General features: G+C 38.9%; 3 protein-coding genes and 1 long non-coding RNA gene across 9 annotated transcripts in view; 3 read left to right on the forward strand and 1 right to left on the reverse strand.

Moving 5' to 3' along the window:
- The window catches only part of LOC107272902, a 15,637-nt gene extending 8,613 nt beyond the window's left edge, over positions 1–7,024 (forward strand). For both annotated transcript variants that reach the window (XM_015750562.2, XM_025090213.1), the window contains exons 2-6: positions 2,649–2,854; positions 4,448–4,583; positions 5,374–5,507; positions 6,285–6,516; positions 6,647–7,024. In XM_015750562.2, the coding sequence (XP_015606048.1) occupies positions 2,649–2,854; positions 4,448–4,583; positions 5,374–5,507; positions 6,285–6,516; positions 6,647–6,723 (785 nt within the window). In that variant the 3' untranslated portion in view covers positions 6,724–7,024. The remainder of the gene's footprint in view (positions 1–2,648; positions 2,855–4,447; positions 4,584–5,373; positions 5,508–6,284; positions 6,517–6,646) is intronic.
- A 546-nt stretch (positions 7,025–7,570) lies between these two features.
- LOC107272903 (prefoldin subunit 5) lies at positions 7,571–8,682 on the reverse strand. Its single transcript, XM_015750563.2, has 2 exons — positions 8,296–8,682; positions 7,571–8,001 (listed from the first exon to the last, which is right to left on the reverse strand). The coding sequence occupies exons 1-2, from the start codon at positions 8,498–8,500 to the stop codon at positions 7,715–7,717; spliced, it is 492 nt and encodes a 163-aa protein (XP_015606049.1). The 5' UTR covers positions 8,501–8,682; the 3' UTR covers positions 7,571–7,714.
- A 535-nt stretch (positions 8,683–9,217) lies between these two features.
- Positions 9,218–10,756, forward strand: LOC112495122. The gene is made up of 3 exons (XR_003061361.1): positions 9,218–9,500; positions 9,918–10,136; positions 10,203–10,756. It is a non-coding gene; the product is annotated as an uncharacterized LOC112495122 (long non-coding RNA).
- Positions 10,757–13,595: 2,839 nt separating this feature from the next.
- Positions 13,596–18,644, forward strand: LOC107272901 (anoctamin-5). Of its 5 annotated transcripts, XM_025090174.1 has the most exons (14): positions 13,599–13,908; positions 14,532–14,653; positions 14,720–14,917; positions 14,995–15,209; positions 15,284–15,422; positions 15,484–15,685; positions 15,763–16,106; positions 16,199–16,438; positions 16,668–16,885; positions 16,977–17,194; positions 17,270–17,511; positions 17,578–17,865; positions 17,960–18,233; positions 18,388–18,644. In XM_025090174.1, the coding sequence occupies exons 2-13, from the start codon at positions 14,543–14,545 to the stop codon at positions 18,182–18,184; spliced, it is 2,640 nt and encodes an 879-aa protein (XP_024945942.1). In that variant the 5' UTR covers positions 13,599–13,908; positions 14,532–14,542; the 3' UTR covers positions 18,185–18,233; positions 18,388–18,644. The 5 variants fall into 5 exon arrangements, with proteins under 5 accessions (XP_015606045.1, XP_024945942.1, XP_015606041.1 ...); XM_015750559.2 differs by having other exon boundaries at positions 13,596–13,736; positions 17,960–18,644; XM_015750555.2 differs by having other exon boundaries at positions 14,482–14,653; positions 17,960–18,644.
- The last annotated feature ends 4,431 nt before the right edge of the window (positions 18,645–23,075 follow it).

Genomic DNA, 23,075 nt, shown 5'->3' on the forward strand with positions numbered 1-23,075 from the left:
CCCCCCACCCACTGAATGTATAGGATGGGTCAATAACTATTATTTGATCAAGAGATTATCTTTGCTATTTTAAATGAATTGATATCTCCTAAGCAGATTGGTCCATGATAAGATCGTTATCACCATACGACGGTCCCTGTATCCTGTGTTACTTTAGTCAGAACAATTTCCGTAAAAACGCAATATTTTTTTTATATATTTAAAGTCCTAATAGTTATTGACCCATTCTATATTGTACCTTGGGTTAAATTGTTTTTCATTTGCTAAAGTCTTGTCAATGATAACTTGAGGAAATTAACATTATCCCTTTGAAATGTATTCGTAGTAGCTTACAAGCTGCCACGGTATATTCTTTGATATCAGTTTGAATGGAGTCAACATAGCTGCCACTCTTTGGTTACATTCAGAAAAGTAACCAGTTATGTTTGACCAGACAGCTTTTGTGTACCCCTTACCCTAGGGGTATATGAAAAGCCTGGGTTAGGTTACGTTAGTTGTGTATACGGTTTCGCATGCGAGAACGAATGCCAAGTACGATACTCCTTCAGTACAGTAATTGTCGGATTTTGTTTTTCCTCCACTTGAAATTTTACCTACCCCAGGATATTTCACGAGACTAGGCAATTGACTTTTCTTTTTTCTTCCCACTTATCCATCCGACTTACCGGGATAGTTACCTGCTGCCGTTGAGTCAAATTTACGCAGAGGGCGTTACTGCGGAATTTTAAATACTCGTGAGGTTTAAGCCATGTTTTTTTTTTTTCCTTTTTCAAAATCCTCGAGCACACGAGCTGCGAGAGGTTCGTAATGGCGCGTTCGGCTTGAGATTTGTAGCCACGTACCCTTTCATAACTTCCTACCGGAAACGAGCAGAAAGTAAATAGGAATCAAAGGATTTTGGTAATTCGTAAATTTCGATAGATAATTATAATAAAATTGTCAGGTCTCAGACTTTTATTACGGCTAATATATTCCCAAGGAAGGGACGTAATATCTGTAAAAGTTAATTGAGAATATCGAAATGATGACGCAGCATCCCTCTGGCTGATACAGTACTTAGGTTCAACGGTTCAACGAGCTTAGATGTATGGTTCGTCATAAACTTTTTATGAGAATCGCATAAAAGTTGGGTAAGCGTTTCGGGTTCGTACGGTACTGTCGCTTCTAGGTAACGTCTAGTCCGTAATGCCTGATCACTCCTCGCCAGTAGTGGATCCTTTCAAGACTCACAGACCACTGCCACTAAACCTTGCAATATTAAACAGACCCGTCCGCGTTTTCCACCAAGATTCGTATTTCCCGCCAGCAAGTTAAATACACGTCAAACCCAATATATAAAAAATAAATGAAACTCCAATATAAGCATCATTCTATTAGCCAGTCCCGTGAAAAGCTCTACCGAAAATGATTGTAAAGTTTTTTTCTACCATTAAAAAAAAAATATCCCGCAGTTAGAGACGAAGAAAAATTCACAATCTTAAATTCGCAAGCCACCGGTCGGTTCGCTCGCAAAAAAATAAAACTCTTCCGAATGCAAAGGAGTCGGATTTCTTAGGTCGCTTTGCGTCTTCGTAGAAGAAACGGATCTCCTTTCTGGGTACTCTAAGCTTCTTACATTCTTTTCTCTTTTACCACTCAGTATTTTTTTCCCTCCTCTTTTCTTCCCAGCAGAAGATTTCATCAAGGACGCTGGTATGATGGTCGGATGATATTTTAAAAAATTGCGAAACCTCGTCACGCGAATAGATCGATTAACGTAACGTGGCGGTTATATTGCGGTTTGAAAACCGTATATATGCGTGGGTAGTCATTCCATGCTGGAAATTAAAAAAAAAAAAAAAAAATTCGTAATCTACCCGTTGCATTACCATAAAACAGCGACGAATTAGCAGTTTAAATTGTTTCTAATAATTTTCATGTAATTAAAACCATAATCTGTCTCCATTGCGAATCACGATCTCGCGTCGAATGGACCTCACATAGAAATTCCACGAGAACGTTAGTTCAGCTAACGCGGTAACTAACAGCAAACAAGGGATAATTAGAACAAGAGGTAATTACAGAACGGGGTGTATTCAAATCTCTCTGCGACACTGCAGCCCCATGGTATAAAGGTCATTTAAACAACTGATTATACCCTAACGTAGAAAGTTCGTAGCACGTGTTCCAATTACATTAATCACTAATTACGTCTCTCCCCTAACTGCCGTCCCATATAAAGAAGCTCCTCGTGCTACAGACGCATACACGAGAATCGCTCGTAAATGGTAATTTGAAGTATTCGAAAAAACAAAGATGATTTTCAGGTAACAGGTATCAAAGTAAGAGCTATCATCCCGCGACATGGTAAACAGATAAGTCGAACGTAATCAGCTCCGATAATAAATACGTGTCAGAATGTTTCTTTGGCTATTATATTCCTGACGCACCGTACCCGATTCCCCTTTGCTGGTTACAACATAAATTGTTTACGAGTACCGTCATAAAGTCAACGTGTACTTTGGACAGGCTTAACATTATCCTGATATGGAGAGTGCAAGTGCGCTTGTAAATGGTCGTATGCACGAACGCGAAAGCAATCCGCGTGGATGATCCTCCGTATGAAAATAATTTAGTCCCCGCACTGAAAGTCGCGACGTTTGTTCCAGGTGTACGCGGATTGGGCAATGTCTCGATAAAAGTCCCGCTGGCTGTGGCAAATGGGTCCACTGTCAATATGCTGTGCTCATTCAATCTGGAATCGGATACACTTTACACGGTTAAGTGGTATAAGGGTCTCCAGGAATTCTTTCGATACGTCCCAAAGGAGATGCCGCACATCACGGTATTTGGACCGCTGGCATCAAAAGTCGACGTAAGTATTATTGCATTTGCCGCTCGATCCCTGATGGAAATCGCTTCAAGTTCTATGATTGAATTCAAACATCGGAGGGGACCCGCTTCAAAAGGACGACACTATCGTGGCGGGAGTTTCGAAAGTGGCTGTCGATGACATCAACCGAAGGTCCACGGACGAGTGCGTCCACGTATTTCCGATGGGACGCGTAGCTGGGATACTTCGAAAGTAAAGAAGTCGAGTAAAAAGAATTCGGACAGAGTACAAAAGAAATCCCAAAAAAAGATTTACCTCGTATGGTAAATTTATATACCTTTTAGATTTTACGACTGGGAATGTAACGACGGCAATTAAATGTGAAAATATAACGAAACAGGAAATTGAGATAATGGTAGGAATTAATTTGTTAATCCAAAAAAAATTACCTTCGTTACGGACATTACCACGTGTAATCATTGACTCGTAGAAGGTCAAAGGTCTCTCACCCTGAAACATTAAAGGGGGATGGAGCACAGGGAGCTAAGGAAATTTAGGCCAATTTCTCGTCTCGAGTAGAAATGGCTGCCCAGCCGAGTAATAACTCACGCAATGCTTTTACTTACGCTTCCAGCACAATGTTATGATTTTTGATCGCCGTCAGATATGTCGCGGTTCGTTTCCTTCGTTTCTTTATTCCTCGTAGCATAAATCGTTATACGTTTCTGGGGTAATTTCCAACGTGCGAAAATGGATTTTCGAATGCAACCTGCCGGCAAGCGCGAACCGCGTAACATTAATAAATCACAGCAAGAAGCAAAATAACGTATCGTCGATCCGTGACGTTCCGCAGACTCCGGCATTGCGATTAAAATTCATCGAAAAAAATCCAGAGCGAAGAACAAATTTCCATGTGACGCAGGTACACGCAGGTAAATAATCCAAATGCGAATCAATTATAAAAATCGATGCATTAGCTTGATTGTAAACAGTCCGTAAAATTCTCCACCGCAGCATTGACAATCTCGCATGAAATTCTACACGGCACTTCCGCTCGGACGAGCGAAATTGATTGTATGATTTATCAGCTGCCAGAAGCAACATATAATCAATTGTGATTTCGAGGTATTATTTGCAGCGGTCAAATCGATTCGCAATAAATAGCACTTAGCTCCGTATGCTTGGTCAATCCGGTGGTTGGCTAACACTGGATCAGCTGAAAATTCGGGAGATATTTCCCATTGGCCGTTCGACCAAACGGACAGATGTTCGATAACGCAACGGATATCCGGTAAACGAAAAAAAATATAATAAGCCGTATATAACCGCGTACGAGGAATACGTATGAACGCGTATACTGTACACAGAGCAGGATACGTAGCTAGGTACATATTTATGCATAAAGGTGCATCCATAGAATATCCCAGAGCCAGAAGAATAAATCGGACGGTCGTCGGTCGCGCCATTCGAAATTCACCGAGGCGAAGTCGTATCGTTCCTGACAATTTCTCGGGGCAACGCCTCCCGTCTACGAACGCCATGGCCAAACATGCATTATGCAATTGGCTTTTGATGCAATGCGCGAGAGTCAAGAATTAAGTACGTGCAATCCGGAATCTAATATACTCTTTACAGATAACCCACAGCAACCAGCACAACCTTATACTGAAGGATGTACAGCACGACTTGGCCGGCAGATACCGTTGTGAAGTCTCGGCAGACGCGCCGTCATTTCACACCGAACTTCTCTCCAGTTATATGCACGTAGTCAGTGAGTACATTGCGCGTCTCGAAAAAATACATTTGTTTCGTAAAATCAAGAAGCATAGTGCCAAATTAGATTATTTAATGTGAAATTTCCATTACTTAGAGTTCATCCGAATGATGGTATTAACGTTATTATATTTTCATCAAACTTTCATCTCCTTCCCTCTGGTTCCCTGTATTCACGATCTTTTACATTTCACTCTCGCCATGAGTCAAACCTGACTTTAGCGCCATAATAATCGTACCCAATTAAAAGCCCATTGGCCCCATTACGAAACTCATTTCCTGGTCATCCTAAATGGCTAAGGAATATTCCCTAGTACGTTTTAGTGAAATACTTGCCAATCATGCCAAACCAATGGTTAGGGGGCTTACTGCTATATTTATTATCGATATACCATAGCGCTCGGTCGTAATACTTCTCCGATTGACAAGCAACGTCCGTATATGGTCTTTGATTATCGCAAGGAATTCTTCTGGGATCTTCTATGTGTTCGGTTCAATTTTCTTCGCCAATACTTTTTATGTCTTTTGGATATCCAGGCCTTAATTCTCGCTCTTTTTCTCTCTCGCCAATGGATCCCTCCGTGCGTGCTTTTAATACAATCTTGCGGGACAGTTCGATCATACGGGACAATGCTTTACCGGTTTCTCCACGGGCTTTTTGTCACCGCCTACCAGGGAAACAGTAGAGGATGAGAAGTGGACAGGTCGTTATACATAAGAAAAAAAAAAAAAAAAAAAAAAAAACCTACCTACGTCCTATTGTTGTATCACGGTGCTACACGTTTCAGCTCTCCCGCAAGGAAATCCTAGTATACACGTCGAAAAGCTGCGATACGCAGTTGGCGACACTGTACGAGGGAACTGTACGGTACCACCGGGAAATCCAACGTCCAACGTTACCTGGACCGTTAACGAGCATCGGGTGAGTCTGTGGTTGCAGGATATCCTATGAAATTGCCAGGAAACGGTTCTGGTGGAAACGAGAATCAAAAATAAAATTACATAACAGGCAATGTAAATATTTTGTCGGGAACATGTTTTTCCGACATTTCAAATGAAACATTATTACATTTTAAATCGTGACAATCAAGTTTGACTGTACGTAATGATAACATGGGAATATGTTTTTCGTACGTATATACTTTTCGTTTTTAATTGTCATTTCCGTGCTCAAATATGGTATTCGTTTGAAATTATATATCAACGTTCACGACGTGCGAGGTTGCATACGAACGCGAGCGAGACGGTGGTGCGTAAGACGATATTAAGACTTCTCGTGCAAGAACGGAGGAATATCTTAGTGATAACTGAACCGTTCGAATTGACGCGACACAGCGAAGTGGGCTTTTCTAGGACAAAGCAATTTGCATATTTATTCTGTGGAAATATGAAATCAATCTCCGCGAAAGTGCACTCGGGCAACGAGAACAACCAAACCCACTTCACCAGTGAATACATTAGTGACGGCTGTTATAGAGCGTCGCTTAACAAATTATAACTACTTATTTTTTTTATTCTTTTACTATTATCGATCCCTTCTGGACTGATATCTGATTTACCATTCCTGAGCATAGATATGACGTAATAAGACATTGTTTGTTACGACCTATAACTTTTTGGTACAGACCTATAGACACGTATAGTCTGTCTTATGTTTTTATCAGCGACATGTTGATGTATTTTTTCTTTTTTTTTCAAGGTGAACTCCAGCTTCTTATCTAATATCTCAGCGAACACTGGAGAAAACTTGCAGATCACCATTGCTGGATTGGATTTTGAAATAATTCCGGACAGCTTTAGCAACGGAAGGTTGCATATCACTTGTCGTGCCAATCTCTTTCATCTTTATCAAGCCGAGGCTGATATTATTCTTGAAGAGGAACGTCCAAGATTAGCTTCAGTGTTAGGAACTCGTGAATCCTCCTATATAGGTAAAGCAACGTATTCGTAGTACGTGAATACGTACCCGCCCTTAGCGAAATTGCGGATGCTGCTTGTGGTCGATACAAGATTAGACGATAATTTCGATGGTTTAATATTGGGGATACGTGTGTGTTACAGGAACTGCTGCGAAACGATCTGAGGATTGGATTTATATGGGTGTGGTCGTCAATTTGATACTGTGCGGCTTGAGATAACATCGATAAACCACCTACTGAATATCTAATGCGTTTGACTGTAATCGACGATGCGGAGGAGTAAATTGTTTGTAAAATTTTTGGAATTATTAAAGCGATGAGGGAACCTTTCGTTGAAACATTAACGTGCGTATATTATTCGTGTAAATAGGATAACTTAGGTAATCTACGTGTAAGGCGCGTATGTATACGTCACATTGTGACATAATTGTAATCTAAGTAATGTTATTGTATTAGATCGGCCATACTTTTACGCCGAGTATCCACGACTTATTTCGAAAATATTATACGGTGTTTTGTATATAATGACTATTACTCCCAAATACCTCCGTAGCTCCTAAATATTATCACTGAGTTACATATATATCAACTACGTTCTATTCAATCGTAAGAGAATATCATTATTCTTGAAAAAAAAAGTCGTTGATATCGAAATAAATTGATACCCTGCGCCGTATTTTTTATTTGCTTGTTAAATTGCATAGAATCTGCGAACAATACTTCTACTACAATGAAACAGGTAAGAAAACTGACACATTTTCAAAGGAATAACTATGGCTTATTATTATGTTTTAGATGATTTCCTATGTGAGTAATAAATGCGATTTAATGATAACCAAGTAATGTTCTCATTAACTGTATGCATTCTGTACCTTATACTACGATAAACTTCAGTATGATCTTTACAAAAATAATGAATGCAAATCATATTTTGAATGCAGTTTGACATTGTAGAAGAATGATAGTGTCAATGAACAGTGACAGAACATATTATTAAATATTAAAATTCTTGGCATTCTTAAAATTCTAGTGTTCTAACGATATTGATTTCTTTTGTTCTCTTGTCTAAGGCTCGAGTGAAATGTGCTTTTATTGAAACGTACATATCCGGAATAATCGTAGGACAAAGGGCTGGATACAACCGTATTTCTTAGCGTGCTTTACATAAAAAATAGACATGTGACAAGAATTTGACGCTCTATTCATTCATTTAAGCCCGCTCCGCAAGTTCTTTCTGTGATGCCATTTGACCCTGGATTTTCATCTCCATGACATCCATGGTCGCTTCACGGATCTTGCTCTTTTCGAGACCAAGCTGCTGAATTTTCTCCATCTGCTCGGTAACATAGGCAACTCTTCGCTTGAAATAATCTTTTGCATCATCAATATCCTTTTGTGCATAATAACCGGTTCCAACATCAACTAGTACTTTCTCCGTATCAGCAAGTTTTCCAGCGACATACATCGAACCTGTCAAGGGTACTAATATTTCTTTGCCTGTAACAAACATTAAGAAACTACACAATTACATATTATGTCATGGTATAAGCATGCACAACTGTACAGCAGCCAGCACATTCTCGTTCACCAGCAACAAAATGTAACTGAGAAATAAAAATAGAAAAAAGAAACATTGTCAAACCATAAGATATTAATAATAACGCATGTGAAAAATATACATGCAAAGTGTCGTATATATTCTAACCTATTCGTTCTACCTACAAAACAACCTTTTCTTATGCAACCAAAAGCACCAAACTCCAAAAATATTAACGAAGCTGCCAAACTTACCCTTAGCTTCAGGGGTGATCTTGTCAAGGCAGGAACCCGACTCTTGGAACTTATTTTGTGCAATTTTTAAGGTCTGCAGAGAATCGTGGAAGACACTAAGTTCTTGATCCAATTGCTGTTTCAATTGAGTCAGCTGTTGCAAGTTCAACTTCGTTAAATCGATCTGCTGCAGATGCGGAGCTTCGGTTGCAGATATTTGTGACATATTTCTTCAATTACTCTTTACCCGTTATTTATTTAAATCTAGTAAATGACACTTCCCGGCGTACTCAGCTTGACAATATGACCAAACATAGGCACGACTTACATCTTGAACTATGAACACGAACTTTGAAAGAAAATGAGTAAGGAGATGCACAACGCTACGGTTTTAGGCGATACCAAAAGCATGGGGCTGAATCCCAGCGGCGAGTCCGGAAGTAGAGTTACGTGATCATAGTCTCCGTCGATAATGCGGATCCCGTCGTGGCCGAACTAACCGCAATCAGGAACGTGTAGCTTGCCGGGCAGAGGCCTCCGCTACTTATCGCTGGTTCCCAAAGCAACACTTAGAACGAGACAGCTCATAGGATATAGCCTAAATACTTTTTTTCTTTGCAAACCTAAATTCAATCCCACAGTGTAAGCTCGGTAAGTTTAATATGACAAAAGCAAGCAACTCATGTCTGCCTGCACTGAAGCCTATGATGCCACCAGCATATTTAATACATATTTTACCGATGTTGCGTTAGCAGAACAATTGTTAAAACCTATTAGGAAGTATAGAACTCTTTGAGAACTATTTAAAAAGCCTTAAAAAATGTTTCAACAATAAGCTTTTTCAAAAGTTGTCGAGGAGTTCTATAGTTTCTGATAGGTTTTAACAATAGTTATGCAACGTAACATCGTTAAAATATGTATTTTAATAGACAGTCCACAGTGTTCTTCTCTCGTCGGTGCGCTATAAACGCGGAATTGGCAAAATCCAGAAGACTCGCGTGGACGAGGAAAAATTATTTAGTACACAGCGGAATCTGCGGTTGATCACTCGGAAACAAGAATAGCTGGAAATATAGTCAGACACTACCGCGCAGCATGGGAACACTTTCGGAATGCATCACCAAAATCTCGCACAAATATAAGTCAGATCTATGCTATACTTCCGGTATCCGCTGAGTATAGCAAATTTATGGCTTTCAGCATGGCCGCTTACATAAATGTTTATGGTGAATAGAAAAAAAAAGGAAAAAAGAAAAAGATCACTTACCCCAGGATCTTCGTCTGCCTTTCTCTTGTCCATTTGTATTGTTCATTGGTCCAGTACATCTTTCGACACTCGAGGTCCACTTTGGTGACGACTTGACGATTCCAGCCTTGGCCACTATTTTGCACTTCCCGTATTTTCGGTTGCGGACTAATTCTTCACTTGTTACGAATACACCACTACGCGAATTTCCGCGAACTTTAGATAATGTCTTCGCGACGCACTTATTCAAACGTATCAATTCACTACGTCACACTTTTTTTTGTAAATGAAGGTAAAGGATAAAGAGTATAGAAAGAGATGGCATGAAATGGGCTGAAGGCCCGAAGAGATTAAAAGAGATGATTTTGATGATACTGATAGGGAATGGTTGTTACAGACATGACACTTGACCGGGGACAAGCGCGATGGACCGGATTAAGCAGGCTAGGGTGCGAAATACACGCTATCGGGCCCAACCCCCACGGACAACGGAGGTCCGGCTAACAGATACCGAAGTAACAGCGGACTGCTGTGACGCAAGAGCTTAAAGGGCCGCGAAGCGACTTCCGACCTTCGACAGACTTTGGTCGCGGACACAAAGCATTGACAAACATGAGTACAAGACTTTGAACGACAAGAGAATATGTGAAAGGCCTCGACTAAGCAGTTGCTTGTGTCCCAGAACCAGAACACGGGAAAAGGAGCCAGGCTATGAAAATTCGCGATCACCCCTAGCCGAGTCGACCGCAACGAATCACTGGGCATCAGCACCGACCGAGGCCGGAAGTCCCCGAGGGGACTTGAATTTACGCTTCAACCTTCGTCACTGCCCGCCGCAAAGCCGAAGCTAGGGCAGGTTAGACGTAAGGAACCACGTTCGATCTCCGAAGACGAACCACGTTAACCCTAGATCAGCGCGCAAAGTGTTTCCTGCAGAGGGTGATTAGAAGTTACCGGGATTTGAGGTCCCATACGCCAAGTGGAGTAGCACAAGCGAACGCAGATTGACGTGACCGCTCCCCTAGAGAGCGCAGTAAGGGATGCCGACGCCAACCCATGACTCCCCACCGCTCAAACCGTCTTGGCATATTTGCTGCGGAGTTTACTGCGATACCAAAGTGATATCACGAAGAAGGTATAGCCCAGCGGAAGAAATTGGGAAAGTATGTAACACAAAGAAAGAGAGAGAGAGAGAGAGTGATAGAATTAGATAATCAAATATTACCTTAGAATATAGATGAACAAAAGAGACAAAGAATCGATGAATGTATCACAACTGTAATGTATTTGCGGAGAGAGGAGAAGGGGGAAGGAAGACCGACAAAACGCGGTTTCCAAGAGGTCGGCTCTCGAAAGACTGACCTCTGCACCAATAATACATTCTTTGTATACCACTGGGTACCCCCTCCCCCCCGCTCGAGACTCCTTTGCAAAAGTGATGCCCCCCTACGACAGGTTTGTCAATTACAACTCGTACAGGGTTCGTGAACGATGCTCTGGAGTGACGATGCAGGCTGATCGGTGCACAGCAATTCTTCGCATTTCAGGATATCGTTGACGCACCCTCTAATGCTCCTAAAGCGAACGTTTCATTAGCACAGCGGGGCTCTAAGTGCGTCTCTCTCGCACGCATACGGATTATTACACTTTTTCTACTACCTATAACTATACTACCTTTAACTTACAACTATACTACCTATACCTTTTTTGAAAAACAAAAAAATGGTTTCTAGACACTATACCTACTACGTACTTATCTTGAATTTACAAAACAACTGTGACGGTGTAAACGATGAAACGCAGTAAAGATGTATTTACCGGAGCTGGTGCAGCTAATCCGTGAAGGCCAAGAAGTGCATCCAGAAGACACTGAGATGGGCACTGCACTAGGACACAGCACTGCACGTCCAGAACACTCACAGAAAATCCATAGAATTTCCTCTCGCAAGAGCAATGCGAGAAGTATACGAGCGATAACTTTCTGTACCGTTTTAAAACACAGCTAGAAAAATTATCAACGATACAGACTGCTTTGATGATAGCCAAATTCGAAAACTAATCATTCTGATTATCTAATTGGTCGAGATCCTTATAGCCGATAACTCTTTCTTTCCCTCATGCCGTCCCTTTGAATCAAGTGGAGAGCGTTCCTCAGCAAATCGGTACGTAGCCTTTGGAGATCCTCCACGGCGGCTTCCCCAGGACATTGGACGACATCTGGGTACCACATCTTTAACTCGGGCAGGAGGTTCCTCCCCTTATCGTAACAAAACCTTATCTCCGCCCGCTCTACAGCCCTTTGCCCATCTCCAGCGGGGCGCCGGCATCTCACCCGAGCTTCTGCCGGTCAGTGGAGACGTCTCCGTCGGGTACTGTCGTCTGCCGTGCAACTCGCTACTTCGAGACTATCTCCCCACGGCATATTCGAGCACCTGGACGTCTACTAAACAATAACGAAATCTTACGAGAGCGTTGGCATATCTATACGAATCAACCCGAGAGCGTAGCTTCTGAGCAGGGTGGTGACTCGGAGGGAACCAGAAGAAAGCGAAAACGTTATCTGTATCGGTAGCCGGAGTTGCCTTTTGACTGTGAATCGAAAAATCACGGCACAACACTTACCCATGTACCAGCGTCTAAATACATCTAAAATAATTGTGTAGTGTATTGCGCTAAGTATTTTATATAAATGTTAAGTAATAAAGTGAATTTATGGGAACAATAATAATTGATAAGGAAAAGACAGATAAGGGTAGGGATAAGCTCAGGAGACTGCTATGACGTTAATTAACGTCCCAGTGGCCCTGATGGTATTTTAGATAAAAATCGACCACGACTGCCACCTTAATTTTTGGAAAGTACGTATTTTAACGGTATTGCGTAGCAGAACTATTGTTAAAACCTATCAGGAACTATAGAACTCTCCTAGAACTCTTAAAAAAGCTTATTGTTGAAACATTGTTAAAAATTGAGATGCTACACGGGTGTCAGCTCCAGCACCGCACTTTTTTAAACTCTCTTAAAAATGTTTCAACAATAGGCTTTTTCAATAGTTCTCGAGCAGTTTTATAGTTCCTGGTAGGTTTTAACAATAGTTCTGGTACGAAACATCGGTAAAATACCTATTAAGGATACTAGTCGCACCATATGCTTTAGTGCAGGTATGCATAAGTAGCTGGCTTTTAGTGTTGTTTTCAGATTGCGCTTCAAACAGTTCCGAAATAGTTCTCTCTAGTACTCAATGTTGGGACCATAGTTCCGCTTGGAACTATTGTTAAATAATGATGGAAGCTAGCACCGCATCGCTGCACTCCTTAACGCAGGCAGGCATACGGTGCTGGCTTTTGGCTTAATAAATCTTATCGAGCTTACTGTACACTTGAATTTAAGATTACAAAAAAAAATATTCAGGCAATATCTGATAAGCGGCCTCTCTCTAAGGGTTGCTCTGGGAATCAGTTGTAAGTTGTGGAGAATCTCTGCCCGCCAGGCTACCCGTTCGTGATCACGTTGAGTTCCGCTACGATGGGATATGCATTATCAACGGAGGCGATGATCACAAAATTCTATTCCCGGACTCGCCGCTACTATTTAGCGCCATGTTTTTGGTATCGCCCAAAACCGTAGCGTTGTGCATCTCCCTACTGATCTCTGGCTACGGTTTTAGGCGATATCAAAAACATGGCGCTAAATCATAGCGGCGAGTCCGGGAGTAGAATTTTGTGACCATCGACGATAATGCATATCCCGTCGTAGCCGAGCTGAATTTTTACGCTTTTTTTAATTTCGCCATTCATTTTTTTATGCTCATTTTCGGCATGATAAAAGCTGAAGAGTGAAAACCAATATTTTTATGCATTTTTTATAACTGAAATGTATTTGAATAGACATTTTTTTGCGCATTACGTCCATACAAATGTTCTGGGCTCGATTAGACGGAATACCTTGCTGCCCCCTCTGTTGGTTGAGAACGATTTGCGAGGGGAGGCAACTTTTTCCCCACCACCGAGCAATCCATTCCGGTTTACGCCGACTGCAATATCGACTGAAACGATAATCATTACCCGCGCGGCTACAGCGGAATTCGCAACGTCGACAGAGGCGATCACAAAATCCTACTCCCGGACTCGCCGCTACGAGTTACTACAAAAGCAATACGTCAAGGCTGAAGTTGGTACACTGAGTAAAAGATAAAGCGATAACTTCACAAACCGCAGTACGTAGTGCACAGTGCATTATGGCTAATTGAGTGATATTGCTACAATTTTGTATAAATGAGAGAAAAAATTGTAAATTTTGTGATATATTGCCAAACAATCTTAAAACTGTGATATTTATAGGAATACACATTATTATTTAGTCAGTTATGATATAAATGTGTTGAAATTGTGAGTTTTTCAATGCTTATAATACTGCTTTACATTCACGAATCTACGACATGTTTTTAAACAAATTTTTTGTTTGTATAATATTTACTTATTAATTTAACAAGTTCCTTCTTAATGCGGTAAAATGTCTTGGATTGGTGAATATATAGTACTAGCTTATTTTTTGCTGTGATTCACCATGTGCTGACTCAACTGGATAGTCTGCAATCAGTTGTAAATACAAAATAAAAAAGTCCATTTACAACATTCTCTAATAAATCTGCTATGCTTTATGTCTGCTGCTTTTTATTTCCTAACCATTGTACATAAAATTTCACACGAACAGCAAGTTAAAATATAAATAAAAAACAGCATTTAGTTATAAATACTTTTTTATCAAACAGTGGTGCAATGCAACAGGTATAATCAAACTAAGATCTTAACATCCTCATACTGATGCAATGTGATGATATGAATTAATGCAAAACTGGGAATCTTTATACTTTAAGCACAAGGGACATCAGTATTATAATTTTTGTTATATTTATACATTGTATATAACATTATTAACTTGGGATCTCAATACTCACTTAGGTATCTGTTACTATTACTCGCAAGATTTCTGAATTACCTTTATTATTAAGGATGCAAAACAATGGAATTATCTCCAAATGGACGTGTACAATATCAAAACATCAAAGATGTTTCATGGGATACAAGTAAAAGAATGATCTCTTTGGAACAAGAACAAATTCCTATACCTATGGTAAATTTGCAAATTTAATAGAATTCTCCACAATCTACAGAACATGATTCATAATCTTAATTATAGGAGACTTTCGATCAGTCAATAAATGATGATAATGGTAAGACTAAAGCAGTCGATTTTGTACTAGCTTATGTGGATAATAGAAACCAAAGTCATATGGAAAGAAGAGAATTATTTGAATCTGAGTTACGAGATCAAGGATTAGAATTAGAATATGAACAAAACCGTCAATTATGTTTTGTTAAAATTCATGCGCCACAGGTAATAATACACTAAATCTTTATTTCTCATTTAAGTCATGAAATATATAATTCATTTTAAAATGTAATTTCTTTCAGGAGGTACTATGCAGATACTGCGAAATCCTAAAGATACGAATGCCAATTAAACAATTACCAAGTGAAAATACGGTCCTCCATGATAGTACTGATTTTTTGGACGATGCTCGATCATGGTTTGCGAGATTATTTAGCTTCGTCCAATTGGACCCTAATAAATTTCCGCCACGCGAATACCAATTGGCAGCAGAATTTTCACGCGACAAGGATTATTTGTATGTTAACAATTCTCTGACTACGTAATAAGAATAACTTGTCGCACGATTATTAACATAATATATAATTTCAGATTTGATATCCAAAATGAAAATTTCTTTCCTACAAACGTTCGCGCTATGGTTGTCGATTTTATTTTAGAACGACAATCTGAGGGAATTCAAACGCTTCTAGCTCAAGGTGTCTATTGTGCGGCTTATCCATTACACGATGTAAGTAACCTAATATTTACGACAATTATTTCATTATAATATTATACTTTCACAATTCCAGGGAACCTACAAAGAACGAGGTAGCATAAGAGCTTTGTTATATGAGGAATGGGGCGCAACAAGTAAATGGTTAAAATTGCAACCAATCGATACGATTCAAGAATATTTTGGTGTAAATTTTGCTCTGTATTTCGCATGGCTTGGTTTTTATACCTATATGCTCATTCCTGCCAGCATAGCTGGCCTAATATGTTTCTTTTACGGTAAGCTAATATTTTATTATCCCTCATAGGGTATTTTTTGTAATTATACTTATTCGATATTAATATTATTTTTCTAGGATTAGTTACCTTGAGTTCTAATCAATTAGCTCGTGATGCTTGCGATCCTGATGCCAATAATGTTATAATGTGTCCTCAATGCGACAAAACGTGTGATTATTGGAGGTTGAGCGAAACATGTCTATTGACAAGAGTTACGCATTTATTTGATAATCCAGCAACCACCATATTTGCTATTTTTATGTCATTTTGGGCAACTCTTTATCTTGAATTGTGGAGACGACGATCAGCAGAATTAAGTTACCACTGGGGATTAGGCGAATGGGATCGCACTGCCGAACACCCGCGACCTCAGTACCTAGCAGCTTTATCTAATTCAAAAATTCTTAAAATAAAAGAGAAGGTGGTTTATCCATTTTTATTATATATATGTATATGATATATACATATATGTTTGTAATTAAGTGGATATTAAACTGTCATTTTAATCATCAGGTGAATACAGTCACGCGAGAAAAAGAACTGCATGTCAGTTTTTGGAAAGTACGAGTACCTGCAACTTTCTTTAGTTTTTCAGTAGTACTTTTACTAGCTTCTGTAGCAGTAGCTGCAGTTTTCGCTGTGGTACTTTACCGCATGTCGATGATTACCTCGAATTCATTATTCGGCCGCGAAGTGGATTCTACGAGTTACAAAATGTTTGCGTTACCAGCCATTGCCGCGGCTATTAATTTGGTTAGCAAACTATTCAGACCAGTATATTTTATTAGGTCTGTTCTCGTTACCTACACTTCCTGCATTTCAAAAAATGCATATTCTTAATGGATGATATTTTTAAGTAACCAATGAGAATCTGCACTTTTTGAAAAGTGCAGAAAGTGTAGGTAACGAGAACAGACTTATTATATTATCTGTGCTCACCAAAAGCTTTGTTTCTAATTAATTTGAAATTGTAATTTTATAGGTTTGCATTCTCATATTGAATTACGTTTATGATTGGCTTGCTGTCTATCTGACAGAAATGGAATTTTTGAGAACTCAAACAGAATTTGACGACAGTCTTACCTTGAAAATTTACCTGTTCCAATTTATTAACTATTACGCATCTATATTCTATGTTGCTTTTCTCAAAGGAAAGTTTGTTGGATATCCAAAGAAGTACAACCGAATACTCGGTTACAGGTATTACTCCACAAAATAAGTAATTAGTTAGCTATGCTAAAGCCAATCAAATAAATAAGTGTAAAGCGTACAAGTAATCAATAATTAATAGACAAGAAGAATGTTCACCTGGAGGATGCCTAATGGAACTGTGTATACAATTAGCAATTATCATGGTGGGAAAACAAGCATTGTATACCGCCATGGAAATGATATGGCCAGTACTATTTAAATGGTGGGCATTATTCCGTATTCACACAGGCTTAAAACAAAAAGATCCAATAGTATCACGCAGTCAGTGGATACGTGATTTCAAACTTTTAGAATGGGGTAAATAAAATCTCTGTAATTCATGAAATACAATAACTTCTCAGCATTCATTAACACAATTAAATATCAAATCAGGTCCCAGAGGGTTATACGATGAGTATTTAGAAATGATCATACAATTTGGATTCATAACACTGTTTGTCGTTGCATTTCCATTGGCTCCTTTATTTGCTCTTGCAAATAACGTATTGGAAATGCGCCTAGATGCCACAAAATTTCTTCGCCATTATCGTCGACCGGTACCACGCAGAGCCCGCGATATTGGAATATGGGCCCGCATTCTTGTTGCCCTGACACGTATATCCGTAACGACCAACGTAAGTACATATAGTACATACATTATCTGCAATACTCATATTAACTAAGAAAATATTTCTCAACAGGCTTTTATCATAGCATTCTCATCGAACTTTATTCCACGACTGGTTTACATGGCTGCAGTCAGTCAAAATAAAACTGACACTGGATTTCTAAATCACAGCCTGGCCTACTTCAACACAGCCGATTTTGCTAATGGTACTGGTCCTCTGTATAGTTCCTTTGACAACGTGACAATGTGTCGATACGTAGAATACAGAAATCCACCAGACCATACCACATTGCCTTACAAACGACCAACTATATATTGGCACATTCTTGCTGCAAGACTCGCTTTTATCGTTGTATTTCAGGTATATTTAATTATTTATTGACCAATTTTCCAATTGACGAGTAGATTTCATCGTGTAAGAGGAGCAATTATCGCTATTCATATTTTACCTTCAGAACGTTGTTGGTGTGGTGACTATGGCAGTACAGTGGTGTCTGTCGGGTATTCCGCGGAAATTACGTGATCGAATTAAACGAGAAGCTTTCCTGACTGAAAGTCTTATTATAACACGTGAAGCCGAGAGAGCAAGACAAAGATCACGTTCACGCAGCAATACATTGGCCAATGTTATTAATAATGCCGTGCGCAAGAGAACTTCTACGTCTCATGAGGATACATAACATTGACGTAATAAGGATAAGAATATTATACAACGATTTTATATTAAGGGTATCATTTGATTAATAATTAACGAACGTATACAATGAACAAATCGATTTAATGTGTCAAGTACGTGACATATTTTTTGTATATAGTTGTGGGAAAGTATGGAAAAAACAAAACTACTCTTTCCCATTTTTTTTTTTAAATTATTGCATTTCAGAATTAAACGATACTCAGGAATCTCTAATGTGACTGAAATTATCATTTCTCTTTACGGATCAATCCTCGCTGGACGATCTTATATTCGGTGCTATTTTAACTGTACAATTATAATATATAGAAAACAAAAAACGAAGAGATAATTTATGGTTGTTCTTAAGTCTTACAATGTAATTATGAAATTAATATATCCTATACAGTTTCTATGTACAGAATTTAACGAAAGTATAATACAGCCTTTGCATTATCTACTATGAACATTTTTATTAATTTTTTTTTACATTTGCTTTACACGAATCATATTATCGATTAATCGGCAGAGTGCGGTTAATGAGAAAACAATTTTACGTTTCGCCTATCGCACTTTGTCATCGACGCCAATGGTAATTAACAGGTTATGTAAGATTGTATTATAATCTCCTACGAAAGACGTACGTGCGTCACGTAGATCCTTAGCATCGATAAATCAAACACTATACGTTTTTGATACATATGCGAGAAAAGGATTTAACCGTGAGATCATTAATTCATAAAGAAAACTTTGACATAAACTTTCGTTCAATAAATACCAAGCAGACAAGAAATTAACATTTATCATTAGCCAATAAAAATTCAATTCCACAGCCATACAATGAACGCGCGTATAACGTACAAAAAAAGAACTATAATTACATAATTTTTCTGTACAGCCAATTGCTACGAGAAAACTGTCCTCAGATAATTCTCGCAATTAGGCATTAACCTTGCACGTCTAATCGCAACCAACTTTGTCCTCACAATTCCAATTGCCATTTAAGAACATTTCCAAACACCATTAAAAAAGCTGTTCCGTCTCGTTAATCCATATAACAACACCCAACAAGCATTATGGCATACCTATAAGTGTCATAGAAAATTCGAATTTTTCAGGTTGGCCTTGATAAGAATGTTGTCAGAAAGAAATCCTAAAGATTAAATAACAATATCGAAACTGTCTTTGTATCGACGTCTTCGACCGATCAGGAAAAAAAAACTCTGGTAACATTATGTAACATCTCAAAAAAGTCCTATAAATACATTCTAAACAGCTGTGCACACGTTGAGTCTCGACATACTTGATTTCACAATGGCTCTGTTACTTGAACTTGAAACTCGCACCGCTTTCGAAGATTATGCAATATACATCAACAAAATCATTTAACACAACGTACATATGTATATCCTTTACAAAATAAATCCCTACGGTTAAAACTAATTATCGTTGACACCATACTGACACGTGAAGTATTAACGTTGCATATCGTACTGCCATCACTCTCGTTACGATCAAGTAAGACGCATTAAATTTTTACACTGTCACAATTCTTAGAATCTTATGCAATATCGATCGTTAACGAAGAAAATCAATACTCGACGTCAGATCGATTTACCGATTGCCTATATACATAGTTATATCACGATCTACCACGTATACACGATATACCAAACGATCCTGTCTTCCCTTCTTAATTTACCAATATTCTAAGATATATCTCTCTGTTATCAAATATTATTACGAAAATCGCATTTCGTCCCAAGTTATTAACCACGCTCCAATTAGCACGTTATGTTTCACTGAAAAGCGGTTTCAACCACCTTTCATTATACTGCCTCAATTGGTGACCGACTGAATAGCTTCGACGTTCCGGAGCCTTTGTGATCTCGTTGTCTCTATTCACTGGTCATTAAAATTACTACCATACGCATACATACCATATTTGCATTAAGTGACTAAATCGCCGCACCCTATTAAGTGCCGAATACCAATTTCTATTGATGAATAGTCGGACTTCTTTTTTTTTATTTTCACTATTTACTTACATCAGCCAAAAAGAGAGACACTCGTACGCCGGACATGGGCTTGGATATTTATTATGCTAATATTCATGCTAATTTCGAAAATACCAAGAAAATCCGATAATACTTAAAATATATATAAATACCTGAAATTTGGTAACCATGGGTACTTTGGAGAAAAATTTTTATTTTGCAAAATAACACATTATCAACGCTCGATTTGACATCTATAAATGTTGCTATTACCTTTGAATACCATACTATACAATTTACTGGCATTGTGTCTCACGGTATTAACATGTTGCGCTTGCGTAAATTTTTTTCCAAAAATTTTCCGAAAAAGTAACGTCGTTTCCTCTTTATGGCCAACTGGAGGATAATTAAAATGTACCATCGTAACGTGGACGGGGTCAAATAATAGTACGTAGTCTATGTATCACTGTATACATACATATAGTAGTACCGTAATAACGTATCACTATTTAATAATCACACTTTAATGACGTACCTCGCGTGAGTACACATGGCGACAGAATAAATTCTACGAAGATAATGAATCTGGAGACATTAAAAATTAACACTTGTAACAACATAATGGCAGACGGTATAGTATAAGCCTAGCTATAATAAACTTTTGATAATGTATCGCATAGGTATACATATGCCCTGGCGTTACTGACATTAAAGTAAGAAAAGAGCGACTACAAAAATAGGATCTTGATTTGCACGTCTACCAAACATTTGTCCAAGTGAATGCTTTTAGCTCGGATTGTCCTATCTCGTTTATTTTCATATCAACTCCTATGAAAATTTATTACACCCTAACGACTCGCTTGCGAAATCATCACGGCCGGGTACTCACGTACGCACCCATATACATATGACTATTCGCCAGAGGATATTTTTCAGTGAAATTCAAACGTTCGAGTCGCTGACAATTTTACACGGCCGACATGAAATTGTCTTATCGTGATTTTACCGTAATAACACGATATCCGTCTAGACTTCATATTTTCTAGAGTTATCGAACCATATGATAATTGAACACACGTATTTTATCAGACATACATTAATACACGTGAGGAAACGTTTCAGAACGTTTCTCATACAGTTTACATGAAGGACCTTAAAACTTTTTAATAGGAAAAAAAGAACAGTGCACCACGTGCTTTCGTACTGTTAATTTATCTAAAATGTTACTATAGATGCCCTTCGCTTTGGACTTTGGTGGTCCACGTTGATCTGTACCTAAATGAATTGCGCAATTTATATTTATTATTATTCAAGGTAAATCGTTATCCGCGATGAGATATCTGATTATTCAAATTCTACGGCCACCTTGTATTAAGGGCTTTGCCGAATTGGATATGTGTAACGGTACAGACTCTGCTAGTAAGTAAGGATCGTTACCAAAGTCACTTTTATACTTGACGTAAATTTTTGCCCATACGGAGTATAAGGTTATAGAAAATATCAGCTGTTCTATATCTAGAAATACATTATATCGTTGCATAATCAGACTGTAGCTATGTGTTTAAGTATATTGATAATTTTTTATGTTGTTCATAAGTGACAGTGCTTTTGGAGGTTAAAATTAATTAAAAATGTGACAGTTCGATATTTGACAGTTATACTGGATATGGTTGGATCCATAGGTGTCATTGTGTCTCACAGATCCACACGTGCCACCAGAGGCTTTTCATTGGTCAGTCAATCACTGTGTCTGTCCGAACGAAGGAGAAAGGAAGGAAACGCGAGAACGAGCGTGTACCGATAACATCAAGATCAAGAGAGATGGGCGTCGTTTACGAGGAGTCGATCTCCACGCCCTACAGCAGTTCTCCCAGTTATCCTAGCATCGCCTGGAATATCTGGGTCATTGTCGAAAGCAAGGCTACTTGCACCGTCGCGAACACGGAAATATAAATTACCGATCGACCGCGATGTTTACGCCAGCCGAACGATTTTACCGGGCCATTTTTGGCCTCAAGTTGGAATTTCCATTTTCGCATGGACTGCGACCTTCGAGGAGCCTCGACGTACGTTCGTCCCTCGAGTGTTCTTCTTTTATTTTATTTTATTTTATTTTATTTTTATTCTTCGATTCGTCTTCTTCTTGCATACCGATTGTCCTTCCCTTCCGCGTCGGACAAGAAGCGATCGGCTCGGTTGATTTACCTTAAGCAGTTTCACCCTCGTCGATTCTTCCTTTTCGTTCTGCGATTCTCAGGGAATCACCGTCGGGTCTAACCTTTCCTCTTGAGATGCTAATTTCTATGGTTTCTCGTGTAGAGACGGAAGTTAGGAACAAGTGTTAAGTGAGTTCCTTGCTCGGTCGGTATTATAGATTCCGTTCACGGTTCTTCAAAGAAACGGGAATCGTGCAAAGATGATTATGAGATGGGTGCGGTGAAAGGTATGGGCTAGTCGTAATTACATAATTCTAAGTATTTCAACTTGGTGAGAGAGGGAGAGAGAGAGAGAGAGAGAGAGAGAGAGAGAGAGAGAGAGAGTCTTTTTCAGTTTCACAGAGAAATACCACATGCATCAAGATGTCACGGACGTAGGATTTTCTCACGTACTTGTCCAGGGTTATAGGTAGGTCATGCAATACCGGGTAACCTAACTGAACTGCCCTGCAATTCATTTGAGATTCCATAACGACTAGATTTCCGAGTTCAGATAAAAACCGGAAACTACACTCCGGGATGGGAAGTTCAGGAAACTTTATCCTTTCCTGTTGCCTTTTTTTCAATCTCGTTCAGATTTCTTACGCGATGTTACCGGTATATCGTGTGCATTTTTTAATCAGACTTTTAGTCAGTATTACACTTTATCAGTTTCATTATTATCAAAGCCTTTGAGATGTTATTT

This window comes from Cephus cinctus, unplaced genomic scaffold, assembly GCF_000341935.2.
Source record: "Cephus cinctus unplaced genomic scaffold, Ccin1 Ccin1_scaffold1310, whole genome shotgun sequence".
Classification (NCBI taxonomy): Eukaryota; Metazoa; Arthropoda; class Insecta; order Hymenoptera; family Cephidae; genus Cephus; species Cephus cinctus.